The 15638-nt window shown below is 46.7% G+C and overlaps 1 protein-coding gene across 4 annotated transcripts in view; it reads left to right on the forward strand.

Moving 5' to 3' along the window:
- The first annotated feature begins 973 nt into the window (after positions 1-973).
- CFAP69 (cilia and flagella associated protein 69) overlaps positions 974-15638 on the forward strand; it is a 28073-nt gene continuing 13408 nt past the window's right edge. For 2 of the 4 annotated variants that reach the window (XM_032951805.2, XM_032951807.2), the window contains exons 1-7: positions 975-1193; positions 7910-7972; positions 8967-9032; positions 13549-13658; positions 13941-14017; positions 14645-14743; positions 15130-15282. In XM_032951805.2, the coding sequence (XP_032807696.1) occupies positions 1164-1193; positions 7910-7972; positions 8967-9032; positions 13549-13658; positions 13941-14017; positions 14645-14743; positions 15130-15282 (598 nt within the window). In that variant the 5' untranslated portion in view covers positions 975-1163. Of the gene's footprint in view, positions 1194-7909; positions 7973-8966; positions 9033-13548; positions 13659-13940; positions 14018-14644; positions 14744-15129; positions 15283-15638 lie in introns of all 4 variants that reach the window. The other 2 variants (XM_032951808.2, XM_076066023.1) reach the window with 2 other exon arrangements.

The raw sequence follows: 15638 nt of genomic DNA on the forward strand, positions 1-15638 counted from the left end.
GGTGCTCTGGATTCATACACGTACAGTATTAACACTCATTCATGGCCGAGTACATTTTCATACATGGGGAGGGAGGGGTGAATTTTGTACCAGCTCACTGCTCATGCGCGCCACGGTGGTGAGATGTTAACTCCCTCGCCTGGTATACAGGGAAGCCGTGGGTTCGATCCCGACCCTGACGTCTGTTTATTTCATTTACCAGGTAAGGCCCACTGAGTTATATAGCGACCTGGCCACAAATGATAGCTCAACGAAGTGTGGCTTATGATCGTGTGCAAATGTATAGCAACATATTCTTGGTTCTTTCGGTAAAGTCACGTAGAAGGGAAACAATAAAAATATAAAACAATAAAATATTTTTATTATTTTATTGTTACCCTTCTACGTGACTTTACCGAAATAACCAAGAATATGAATCCCTGCAGTCAGGAAAGCTTTAAATCAAAATTGTATAGCAACAGGCAAATACTCTCCACATTTAGGATGTTCATTCTAAATGCAATGTTGATTCTAAATGTACAATGTTAATTCTGGTGGTAGTGGTGGGGGGGGGGCTCAGCCTGCTCCCCCCCCACCATCCCTCCACCCCCCACCATCCCCCCACCATCCCTCCACCATCCCTCCACCACCCCCCACCATCCCTCCACCACCCCCCACCATCCCTCCACCACCCCCCACCATCCCTCCACCACCCCCCACCATCCCTCCACCACCCCCCACCATCCCTCCACCATCCCCCCACCATCCCCCACCACCCTCCACCATCCCTCCACCACCCCCCACCATCCCTCCACCATCCCCCCACCACCCCCCCACCATCCCCCCACCACCCCCCCACCATCCCCCCACCACCCCCCACCATCCCTCCACCATCCCCCCACCATCCCCCCACCACCCCCCCACCACCCCCCCACCACCACCCACCATCCCCCCACCACCCTCCACCATCCCTCCACCACCCCGCACCGCGCGGGGCTCCCGGCGGGCCCTGCGCGGTTCCCCTGGCAACGCGCGGACGCCGAGCGGGCAGAGGGGAGCCATGGCGAGTGCAGCCGTGGGAAGGCGGCAGCAGCAGCAGGAGGAGAGGCGCGAGGAGTAGAGGGGAGACAGAGAGAGGGGGGAGCTGAGAGAGATATCGGGACAGCGGGGAAAAGCGGAGAGAGATGTCGAGGAGCAGGAGCGACCCGCGGCGGGTGAGGAGCTGACGCCACGGACACGCATACCACTCACTACAGCACTACCACACACACTACAGCACTACCACACACTACAGCACCACCACACACTACAGCACTACCACTCACTACAGCACCACCACACACTACAGCACTACCACACACTACATCACCACCACACACTACATCACCACCACACACTACAGCACCACCACACACTACATCACTACCACACACTACAGCACCACCACACACTACAGCACTACCACACACTACATCACCACCACACACTACAGCACCACCACACACTACATCACTACCACACACTACAGCACTACCACACACTACAGCACTACCACACACTACAGCACTACCACACACTACAACACCACCACACACTACATCACCACCACACACTACATCACCACCACACACTACAGCACTACCACACACACTACAGCACTACCACACACTACAGCACTACCACACACTACATCACTACCACACACTACATCACCACCACACACTACATCACTACCACACACTACATCACCAACACACTACAGCACCACCACACACTACATCACCACCACACACTACAGCACCACCACACACACTACATCACTACCACACACTACATCACTACCACACACTACAGCACTACCACACACTACAGCACTACCACACACTACATCACTACCACACACTACAGCACCACCACACACACTACATCACCACCACACACTACATCACTACCACGCACTACATCACTACCACACAATACAGCACTACCACACACTACATCACTACCACACACTACAACACTACCACACACTACAGCACCACCACACACTGCATCACTACCACACACACTACATCACTACCACACACTACATCACTACCACTCACTACAGCACTACCACACACTACAGCATTACCACACACTACAGCACTACCACACACTACAGCACTACCACACACTACAGCACTACCACACACTACAGCACTACCACACACTACAGCACTACCACACACTACATCACTACCACACACTACATCACTACCACACACTACAGCACTACCACACACTACATCACTACCACACACTACAGCACTACCACACACTACATCACCACCACACACTACATCACTACCACTCACTACCACACACTACATCACCACCACACACTACATCACCACCACACACACTACAGCACCACACACACTACAGCACCACCACACACTACATCACCACCACACACTACATCACTACCACACACGACAGCACAACCACACACACTACATCACTACCACACACTACATCACTACCACACACTACATCACTACCACACACTACAACACCACCACACACTATATCACCACCACACACTACATCACTACCACTCACTACATCACTACCACACACTGCATCACTACCACACACTACAGCACCACCACACACTACATCACCACCACTCACTACAGCACTACCACACACTACATCACCACCACACACTACATCACCACCACACACTACATCACCACCACACACACTACAGCACCACCACACACTACATCACCACCACTCACTACATCACCACCACACACTACATCACCACCACACACTACATCACCACCACACACTACAGCACTACCACACACACTACAGCACTACCACACACTACAGCACTACCACACACTACATCACTACCACACACTACATCACCACCACACACTACATCACTACCACACACTACATCACCAACACACTACAGCACCACCACACACTACATCACCACCACACACTACAGCACCACCACACACACTACATCACTACCACACACTACATCACTACCACGCACTACATCACTACCACACAATACAGCACTACCACACACTACATCACTACCACACACTACAACACTACCACACACTACAGCACCACCACACACTGCATCACTACCACACACACTACATCACTACCACACACTACATCACTACCACTCACTACAGCACTACCACACACTACAGCATTACCACACACTACAGCACTACCACACACTACAGCACTACCACACACTACAGCACTACCACACACTACAGCACTACCACACACTACAGCACTACCACACACTACATCACTACCACACACTACATCACTACCACACACTACAGCACTACCACACACTACATCACTACCACACACTACAGCACTACCACACACTACATCACTACCACACACTACAGCACTACCACACACTACATCACCACCACACACTACATCACTACCACTCACTACATCACTACCACACACTACATCACCACCACACACTACATCACCACCACACACACTACAGCACCACACACACTACAGCACCACCACACACTACATCACCACCACACACTACATCACTACCACACACGACAGCACAACCACACACACTACATCACTACCACACACTACATCACTACCACACACTACATCACTACCACACACTACAACACCACCACACACTACATCACCACCACACACTACATCACTACCACTCACTACATCACTACCACACACTGCATCACTACCACACACTACAGCACCACCACACACTACATCACCACCACTCACTACAGCACTACCACACACTACATCACCACCACACACTACATCACCACCACACACTACATCACCACCACACACACTACAGCACCACCACACACTACATCACCACCACTCACTACATCACCACCACACACTACATCACCACCACACACTACATCACCACCACACACACTACAGCACCACCACACACTACATCACCACCACTCACTACAGCACTACCACACACACTACAGCACCACCACACACTACATCACCACCACACACTACATCACTATCACACACTACATCACCACCACACACTACAGCACCACCACACACTACATCACTACCACTCACTACATCACTACCACACACTACAGCACCACCACACACTACAGCACCACCACACACTACATCACCACCACTCACTACAGCACCACCACACACTACATCACTACCACACACTACAGCACTACCACACACACTACATCACTACCACACACTACAGCACCACCACACACACTACATCACTACCACACACTACATCACTACCACACACACTACAGCACCACCACACACTACAGCACCACCACACACTACATCACTACCATACACTACATCACTACCACACACACTACATCACTACCACACACTACATCACCACCACACACTACGTCACCACCACACACTACATCACTACCACACACGACAGCACCACCACACACTACAGCACCACCACACACACTACATCACCACCACACACTACAGCACCACCACACACTACAGCACCACCACACACACTACATCACCACCACACACTACATCACCACCACACACTACATCACCACCACACACTACATCACTACCACTCACTACAGCACCACCACACACTACATCACCACCACACACTACAGCACTACCACACACTACAGCACTACCACACACTACATCACTACCACTCACTACATCACTACCACTCACTACATCACTACCACTCACTACATCACTACCACACACTACATCACCACCACACACTACATCACCACCACACACTACAACACTACCACACAAACTACATCACTACCACTCACTACATCACTACCACTCACTACATCATTACCACTCACTACATCACCACCACACACTACAACACTACCACACACACTACAGCACTACCACACACACTACATCACTACCACACACTACAACACCACCACACACTACAGCACCACCACACACTACATCACCACCACACACTACATCACTACCACACACTACAGCACCACCACACACTACATCACCACCACACACTACATCACTACCACACACTACATCACCACCACACACTACATCACTACCACACACTACAGCACCACCACACACTACAGCACCACCACACACTACAGCACCACCACACACTACATCACCACCACACACTACATCACTACCACACACTACATCACCACCACACACTACATCACCACCACACACTACATCACCACCACACACTACATCACTACCACACACTACAGCACTACCACACACTACAGCACTACCACACACTATAACACTACCACACACTACAGCACTACCACACACTACAGCACTACCACACACTACAGCGCTACCACACACTACAGCGCTACCACACACTCATACAGCAATACCACACACTACATCACTCCAGAACTACCACACACCACTACATGACTATTCTATCACACCACAGCACTAACATTTCCAGCGGGATGTTAACTACCTCCCCTATTATACAGGACATCGTGAGTTCGATCCCCAAGCCTGATGCATTTATATTTGGAGTTTGCGTGTTCTCCCCGTGGTTGCGTAGACTTCTGTCCGGGTTTGCCCTCCACATTTAGAAACATGCGTTTGGATGATTTGGCTACTATAAATTTCCACATCATAAGCCACTTCGTGATTCGTGGCCAGGTCGCTTGTGAAGAAGGGCTATGTAGCTCAGTGGGCCTCATCTGGTAAAATAACTAAGTGTAGTTGACCGGTGATATGTGAAACAGAGCTTCTTAGCTCATGGGATTTGTCCAGGATAAATCCAGTCTGATAGCACACGACTACAGTACTGCATCATCACGCTAGAGTGAGGGAAAAAAGTATTTGATCCCCTGCTGATTTTGTACGTTTGCCCACTGACAAAGAAATTATCAGTCTATAATTTTAATGGTAGGTTTATTTGAACAGTGAGAGACAGAATAACAACAAAAAATTTAGAAAAACGCATGTCAAAAATGTTATAAATTGATTTGCATTTTAATGAGGGACATAAGTATTTGACCCCCTCTCAATTAGAAATATTTCTGGCTCCCAGGTGTCTTTTATACAGGTAACAAGCTGAGATTAGGAGCACTCCCTTTAAGAGTGTGTAGTTGTCCACAGAAGCAATCAATCAATCACATTCCAAACTCTCCACCATGGCCAAGACCAAAGAGCTTTCCAAGGATGTCAGGGACAAGATTGTAGACCTACACAAGGCTGGAATGTAAGGCCATTGCCAAGCAGCTTGATGAGAAGGTGACAACAGTTGGTGCGATTATTCGCAAATGGAAGAAACACAAGAACTGTCAATCTCCCTCGGCCTGGGGCTCCATGCAAGATCTGACCTCGTGGAGTTGCAATGATCATGGGAACGGTGAGGAATCAGCCCAGAACTACACGGGAGGATCTTGTCAATGATCTCAAGGCAGCTGGGACCATAGTCACAAAGAAAACAATTGGTAGCACACTACGCCGTGAAGGACTGAAATCCTGCAGCGCCCGCAAGGTCCCCCTGCTCAAGAAAGCACATATACATGCCCGTCTGAAGTTTGCCAATGAACATCTGAATGATTCAGAGGACAACTGGGTGAAAGTGTTGTGGTCAGATGAGACCAAAATGGAGCTCTTTGGCATCAACTCAACTCGCCGTGTTCGGAGGAGGAGGAATGCTGCCTATGACCCCAAGAACACCATCCCCATCGTCAAACATGAAGGTGGAAACATTATACTTTGGGGGTGTTTTTCTGCTAAGGGGACAGGACAACTTCACCGCATCAAAGGGACGATGGACGGGGCCATGTACCGTCAAATCTTGGGTGAGAACTTCCTTCCCTCAGCCAGGGAATTGAAAATGGGTCGTGGATGGGTATTCCAGCATGACAATGACCCAAAACACGCGGCCAAGGCAACAAAGGAGTGGCTCAAGAAGAAGCACATTAAGGTCCTGGAGTTGCCTAGCCAGTCTCCAGACCTTAATCCTATAGAAAATCTGTGGAGGGAGCTGAAGGTTTGAGTTGCCAAACGTCAGCCTCGAAACCTTAATGACTTGGAGAAGATCTGCAAAGAGGAGTGGGACAAAATCCCTCCTGAGATGTATGCAAACCTGGTGGCCAACTACAAGAAACGTCTGACCTCTGTGATAGCCAACAAGGGTTTTTCCACCAAGTACTAAGTCATGTTTTGCAGAGGGGTCAAATACTTATTTCCCTCATTAAAATGCAAATCAATTTATAACATTTTTGACATGCGTTTTTCTGGATTTTGTTGTTGTTATTGTCTCTCACTCTTCAAATAAACCTACCATTAAAATTATCGACTGATCATTTCTTTGTCAGTGGGCAAACGTACAAAATCAGCAGGGGATCAAATACTTTTTTCCCTCACTGTATATCACGACCACACACTACTATTGCCCTGCATCATCACGCTATATCACGATCACACTCTACTACAGCGCAGCTCTATCACACCGTATTGTATAACACGACGATGTTACTGTGCATACAGTACGATACACAATACAGAAATACAGAAAAAGAGGTAGACATACACTTTGCACTACATTCTACACAATACACGACCAACGCGAGATGTCCGCTTTGGATAAACTGTTCTCGGCATTTCATCTCCTCCGCATGGCAGCTGTGCTCTTGTTGTTGCATCGGTTTATTCACAGGGGTCACGGCATGCCTGTGGCCGCTGCTGACAAAACAAGTGACACGTGGTGATTCCTTGTCTTTCATCGGCTCTCAATTTCCTTTGCAATGCACGGTACAGTATACTGCGATGGCTGTGCCTGTGTAAAGTAAAATTTAAAAAAAGTTACGGGGGTCCCTGTGTCCTCCAGGGGCAGTTGGAGGGGCCTGTCACCCTGGGCCGCGTGGCCAAACTTCTGGAGGACCCGCACTGCGTGAGTCCCTCACTCGCCCGCATGATCTCGTGCAGAGCGCTCACGCTCTGCCCCTTCGTGTCTGTGTCCCCTAAGCGGTGCTCGCTTTGATGTCGGTGTTCGCCTATCCCCGATCTTGGGCCATGTTCAGTGGGAGAGGAGCTCGACCACAATCCATGTTTATGAAACTGAATCTGACTATGAATGGTTACATTGTCCGAGCCAACCTTTTCCCAACAGGAAACGTAATTATACGATATTGATTTAGAAACTTGATTTGAAGCTTTCGTGACTGCTGGAATTACTCTTTGGTTCTTTCGGTAAAGTCACGTAGAAAATGTATCTGCCCCCCTCCCTCTCTATATAATGCCTCGTCACATAGTCGTTGTTTCTATGTGTGTCTCTCTCTCTGCTTGTGTGTCTCTCTATGTGTCTCTCCCCCATGAGTGTCTCTCTCTCTCTGTGTTTGTCTCTCTCTCTGTGTGTCTCTCTCTGTCTCTCTCCGTGTCTGTGTTTGTCTCTCTCTCACACTTCAAAATTAGCAATCTTTGGAAGAACGTAATCAACCAGGTAAAGTGTTAACTGCTATGTTAGCCGACTCTCTGTGTCTCTCTGTGTTGCATTGCATTACATTTCTAAGTTTACTAGGTTTGTTTTCTCATTCATCCATACCTGATGACGGTTGCTTGTGTTGCAATCGAAATGTCGTATTCTATTATTTATTTTATTTTCTTTGTACGTGACTTTACTGATATTAATTTAGGTTTGTGTTTTTTTTTATTTCTTTGTAAGGCAGTAGTTTGGTTTGCTTTCCAAATCGTTTTGTGCATGTATTGTTATTTGCCTTGCTGACTGTACTTTGTTAGGCTATTGCCTTTATTATAAGGTGGCCCATGCCACTCATGCAAATTAGACTAATCTGGTCTCTGAGTTCGAACCAGGGATTAACAAAACAAACTGAACTGAAATCGTAAGCGATTAATGAGGGTCTACTTGTGTTTGTGCGCGAGTGCAGCGTGGATACACGGATCGTCACATCAGCGCCCTCAAGAAGGCATTGGGCTACCATGAGCATGGTTTTGTATCCTGCTTCTGCTGTCACTCATTTCCCACGGGAGTTGGTTTAGATTATTGTTCATCATATGAGTGCAAGGAGGTGTGGTGTGACAATGTGATGGTAGCTTGTTCTTAAGAGGCAGTTTATACAATGCGCATATTTTTCTAAATATACGGAAAATTCTAGATGCCAGGTAGAAAAACAATCCATGGATATTCATGACAAAAATATGGTTATGCTATGTGTTGTATAGCTTTGTATCGAGCTGGGACCCATATCGACAAAGCGAGGGGTCCTTGACTATGAACATCTGGCAAGCCTGAGTTTTCTGACGAGACACTGAATGTTGAAACCGTTCCCGATTTTGCTTGTGTTGAACCAATGCTGCTGAAAGAATGGACTGCCAGAAGGAATTCAACCCTAGAAGGCTGATTGATGGAACTTATAAAAAAGATACTTAACATTTAGAGCGACATATGGGAACGAGATGTATTGTCTGCTTATTTACATGGAAATTCAGCATGACTTTGCCCCCACTGTGCCCAGGGCCAGATCATGGTCCTGTGAGGCCCCTGGGCACATGTCTTTTGGATGCCCCCCCCCCTCGCTTTCCTATATTGGTGTCTTTCTTGCCATCCTCCTCACAAAATCATCCATTAGATCGTCAAAATCTTGCTGTCTGACAAGGTCTGACTCTACTTACATAAGTGACAATGAGCTGAGACATATTTGACACATGCTACTCCGCAGCTCATTTTTTATTCTGCCTACAAGGGAAAATGTCCGCTCACCCTGGCAGTTTGTCACTGGCAAAGTTAGAGAAATCCGAAGTGCCACGATAAGATTGGGGAACACTGACTGCAGATTAAGTGCCTGCAACGTCTCAAGCAATTTAGTTGGGCACTTCTCACCCTCAGAGTCAGACATGAAAAACTTGAATTGGATGAGTTTGTGGGCAAAGTTCATGTCCAGGTCTGATGGATATGCAGCAGAGAGTGCATTTACTTTTTCCACTTTGACATCACTGTTAGACACCTGATCTGACATAAACAGAACTCCAAAGAGACTGGTCAAATGCTTGTAAGCGTCCAAGCGATGTTCAAGGCATGCCACTCGCTTATCAATGACCACATAAAATGTTTCTATTTTGAACTTCTCCCTCCCCTCAAGTGTCACACCTGGCTCTGAGCTCTCATCTGCAAATGTTTTGCATTTCTTCTTTCGCTGAAGATTGTGCTCATATGACTGAGAGACACTGGTCTCGCTGTCCCGCCACAAAATCCCTCAACGAAGACAAAAGCTGTGCTGCTACAGAGATGTCAATGCCACTTTTCTGTAGGTGCACGCTTGTAGCGTGGAACCTGTCAAGTATGACATCCCAGAAATGTGCCATGAACACCATCTCTAAGGTGTCCAATTTAGCACATAGTCCAGCGGCCTCAATTCGAGTGTCTCTTTTCTCATTATTATCATTGCAAATGTCACCGAAGGCCTCTCTAATGTAGGTGTAATTTCTCCACAGTGCCTTGGTTTACTCTGCCCAAGCACTCCACCGAGCACTGGACAACGATTTTAATGCCAGTCTGACGTCTGTCTTCCGAAAGACTTTCCCCCATCTGTGTGTGGATGAAGAGCAAAGTGTGTACAGTGACTGCAACCTGTTAAAAAACTCTACAGCCTCTGGGCTACTGCCGTCTAAGGTGTTAACACCAACTAAGTTAAGTGAATGCGCTGCACAAGGCACACACTCTATCAGAGGTTTTTTTTTGTTTCAGGTGGGCCTGTAGCCCATTGTATTTTCCTGACATGTTGCTGGTATTGTCATATGACTGACCTCTGCAGTTTGAGAGGTCCAACCCACGGCCCTCCACCATCAAAGTCACACAGTCTGCTCAACTTTTACCAGTGTGGCTCTCAATTGGCTCAAAGCTCAGGAATTGCTCCACCACATTCCCGCTGCTGTTAACAAACCGGAATATGAACGTTAATTGGTCCACATGTGACACGTCTGGGGTGGAGTCAACAATTATTGAAAAATATTTGGCATCCCGAATCTCATCTGCTATTGTTTGGCGAGTTTTCTGATCCATTAGCTCAATGAGTTCTTCTCATATTGTCGATGACTAATAGGACACTGTGCCTCTTCCTTTTTCGCCAAACTTTTTAATATGTTCAGCTAAGAATGGGTCAAATTGTGATAGCAATTCTAGGATGCCAAGGAAATTACCGTTATGGGTTGACCCAAACCGTTCATCGTCTCCCCTAAACGCAAGTTCTCTTTCACCCAAGAACTTGATCCATGCTATAACTCTTTTCAAAATGACCCTCCAGTATTTACGTTCCCCATCAAGTTGCTGCATGAGATCTGCATCTATAGCACTGCCCTTTGTCCGCTGGTGCAAGGCAAGCATGCATGATCTGTGTTCTGCACTCTTTTCATGTTCCCCTATTCTTTCAGAGTGATTCCAGTCACTAAACCCCTGACTAAATTATATTCTTGGGTCTTTTGGTAAAGTCACGTAGATAGGTTCAAAGACAATAACAAAAAACCACGACGTTTCGATCGCAACGCAAGCAATCGTCATCAGGAGAGAAAAAAATAGCGGGAAAGCTGCTGAGGCAGACTGTTTTAAAGGTTTGAAATGGGTGTAGCCCAAGGGTTATAAGCGAAGTGTGCGGGGCTAGTGATGTTAAAGTGAGAAATTTGCATGTCAATGTAAGATCGGAGAGCTACCTCCACGACGACGAAGCTGCGGAGGTGGCCATTGTATTGTGAGAGATTAGCATGTCAATATAAGATCGTAGAGCCACCGCCACATCGAGGAAAAGGAGCAACGGTGGCTGTGTTAGTGAGACATTTAACCTGTTAATGTTAAGACATTTAACCTGTTAATGTAAAACCAGAGATTCGAAAATAACTACTAACATCGGAAGGTAGGATGGAAACATCACAGCCAGTTTTGACTTAAACTGGTTAATAACGTCCTTCCAACGATTGCTCAGTTTGTACCCATCTTCTCGGTTGAAATTGTGTCTGTGTCTATATATATGGATGGCTTCATGAACGAATCTTTGTTGATAGCCAGTGGGCTTGCAAAGTACCTTCGTCTTCGAGAAATCAATTTCGTGTGAGCCCACCGCATTAACACAATGATCAGCCACGGCAGAAGTATTGGTCCTACCGTGTTTCAGATCTGCTTATGTTCACGAACACGGTCCGAGGCATGTCGCTTAGTTTCCCCAATGTAACTACTGCCGCAGACACAGCTTAGTTTGTAGACGCCGGGGTATTTCATGTCAGGGATCACATCCTTCACAGATAGGATCAGATCACAAATTTTATGTAGTGTTAAATCGAACCTGCATTTTTGTGTTTGCTCATGATTTTGGAAATATTTTTAGTGACCCCTGCTATGTATGGCAAGGTGATGGTTTTGATTGGGTCCTCAAATGGTTCTTTCCCAACGGTTGGGGTGATAGCTTTATGGATTGTGTGGTCTGAATATCCATTTATCTTGAGAGCTTGGTATACATGTGGTGAATGGTGAATTTGATGGCTGGAGGTGGAAAAGGATGGCAAGTTACCATTCTTGGATGTTTTAATTTAAAATAGACCAGATGGCTCAATGGGACACTCTGTCTAAAGGAAAGCCACCCATACAGATGCCTACCTAAAACCTGACTCCCACCACTATCCATCCCAGAAGAATTCCCTCATCAAAACTCTACACCATAGAGCTCGATGTATTTCCGACCATCATGACCTAGCCAGTGAACTGGAACACGTACACCAAGCTCTCAAGATGAATGGATATTCAGACCACACAATCTATAAAGCTATCACCCCAACCCACTGGTGTGTTGAAGAGTGAATCCACAACATTTAAAATTTTTGAGTACGACGTTTCGCTGGTAATTACATCCAGCATCATCGGGCAATTTTCCAGAATAGTGAATGCACACTGCACAATTCACATTCATACAAGGTATGCTCATCAGTCTATATGCATGTGTTACTTTTGGTCCTGAACGTATGTTCATATAAATACGTAAATAACAATATTTACACTTACAGGGCTCTTAATTTTCTCAGAAACTCAAAGCGCCTTCCATCACATCTCATGTCAAATATTTGAAGGTGATGCCCCAATGGCATTCGTCCTGCAAGTGGGCATTAGTTCGCCAGTATGGGGAAATGATTCCTAATTGTATCCAGTTTAGCAATTTGCGGTGTAAATTTTCAAAGTTGGAAAATTTGCATCACCAAGCCGGCACAATAACCTACTTTTTAAATGACATCGCAGGATCTTTAACACTCCTGTGCAGCAAATGGTAGCACAGTATTTTCATGATTCAGACACCCGCAGTATTAACCTGGGAGGCCCGCCGGATTCAAACCTCAAATCTCCGCAACAAGTGGCAAAGGTGCATCCGCCGGGCCATGTTCTTCGGTAACGTGACAGCCGTGTGCGACAGTGGACGTGCGACGGCGACATGTGCCACGTCTACGCGAGATTCCCCTTGATGTGCTCACGTGCAGCCGCTGAGAGAGCTGGTGGTGGTGTGCCGCATCCTCAACTCTCTGGCCGACCTCGTGGGTGAAGCGCCTCGCTACACACAACCTCTGTGTCAGCTGCTGCGTCTGTTGGGGTGAGGCCGGATTAGGGACAGCACCATGGGACTGGAAGTTGTGCATGAAGCAACCGGAATTGGCAAGCAAACCCATGGAAACGGGGATCTATTTTACACATCGGTTGAGCAATTAGGCTTTGGCTGACATTTCATTTGCATACTTCTATTTTTAAAGTTGTTTTGGAACAAATACATTAAAGTATTGGTTACTCCTTTGGGCCTTGCCTCACCTGTTAAATCTGATGATAGTCAAAACATCTACATTGCGTAGAATTTCAGTGCCCGTCTTTTTTTGTGCAGAAAACCATTCTTCAAGGAAAAGGCATCGGATGAAATGGCTTATGCACAGATCACTTCTGAAACCATCGCACAGCTAGGTGAGGGCATGTGTACATACATGGATTATATTTGAAAAGAAATATCCCTCTGAGGTTTGTAGCTCAAAGTTATGCCTGTATTAAACTGATAAGATGACATTTTCAGGACTCCCCTGTGAGAAACCTACTGCTGTCACTACTACCATTCTAATTGGTAGATCATAACTTTTAATGTTTAGCATTTACATGTGGAAGATGTCCTCTCTTCTGTGGTCCATCAGAAAAAAAACAAATGAAAGTCTTGGAATGTCACAGCAAGGATTGGTATGAATCGTACAGCAACGTTCAAGCTTCTTTGTCTGCGTACTCGCTTGTCGTGTATGTGGACCTGATTCACAAGGAGTGGAGAGCATTTGGCAAAGTGGTTGGTTAGTGCACTGCGCCACAAACTGAACCACATGTTTGATTTCCACTGATGGCCAACATCATCGATGCATATCTGAACAGTTCTATGCTCTCCCTAGATCGACTCAGTCTCAAATGAGTACCTGGATTTGTGTGGTCATAAGGTGTGCTAGCTACACCCTGCCCCTTACGTCTCATGTTGGCCTTCATAGGTGCTCTCTAACGGCACTTACCCCAACAGACTGTTAAGGCTAGAGGAGGATCGATGTCTTTGTTTTTCAGGGTACCTGATGCGTGTGTCCAGCATGGAAGTCTGCCTGCACATCTGTGATTCCATCCTACAGTTGTGCTGTCGTGACCAGTCAGGACCAGAAGTGCCAGGTATAGTCGAGAGTCCTTGCACATGTAATACTCTGCAAGATATTCATAACACATTTACCCAGTTCACACCAAACCAAAACCCATATCTAACAGAAAGGGTCCTTATCTATAACCATCCAGCAATTCACCAATATTTGTTCAAGCAAGCCTGACTGCTGATGAGAGATGGAATGTCAAAACCTGTCCAGAGGTTGTGTTGAATCAATGCTGCTGAAATTATGCACTGTCAGAAGACCTTGTGAAAAAAATACTTTCAATGTTTATTTGGATGGAGGAAAGGAGGTGAATTGTGTACTTATTCATTTGGTACATAGTAACACTACGTTGACATAGTTGTGCACTTTCTAGTGTTGCGCTTGTGTTTTCACATTGGTTGCCTTGAGTAGGCTACCAGCGGTGTAGAGTGGAGTTTATCCGGTACATGCTGGAGCAGAGCGGTGTGGCCGAGACACTGGTTCTGTCACTCGCTCTATTCGAGGCCCAACAAGACGTCCAGCATGCCGTGCTGCGGACCCTGCAACACCTGTCCTCTCATTCAGGTGACGGCTGTCGGAGCACACCTCAAACAATGCAAAACTTGTAATGCGCCATATTGAGCAAAAAGCTGAGACGTATGCACGGATGGCGCAGAGAAATTTTTAACTAAATTAAACACAAAAGAAAATAAATGTTATTAGTTTGGTCTTAAAAGCACTAATTGTCACAGCTGAGCTGGCTTCAGTTGGCAGATGCTGCTCTTCTAAGCTGAGTGGATCTCACACACAGTAGTAGGTTCATGCCTGATCAGCGTAGGTTCTATGATGGTACACATGGTTGGATGGCATTGCTCAGGTAGGTTGGCTAACCGGTTGTCTTTGCTATGAACGTAACTATCGCAGCATCGGGATTAAATCGC

Source organism: Petromyzon marinus, chromosome 10, assembly GCF_048934315.1.
Source record: "Petromyzon marinus isolate PM22_M1 ecotype Great Lakes invasive population chromosome 10, UKy_Petmar_22M1.pri1.0, whole genome shotgun sequence".
Lineage (NCBI taxonomy): Eukaryota > Metazoa > Chordata > Hyperoartia > Petromyzontiformes > Petromyzontidae > Petromyzon > Petromyzon marinus.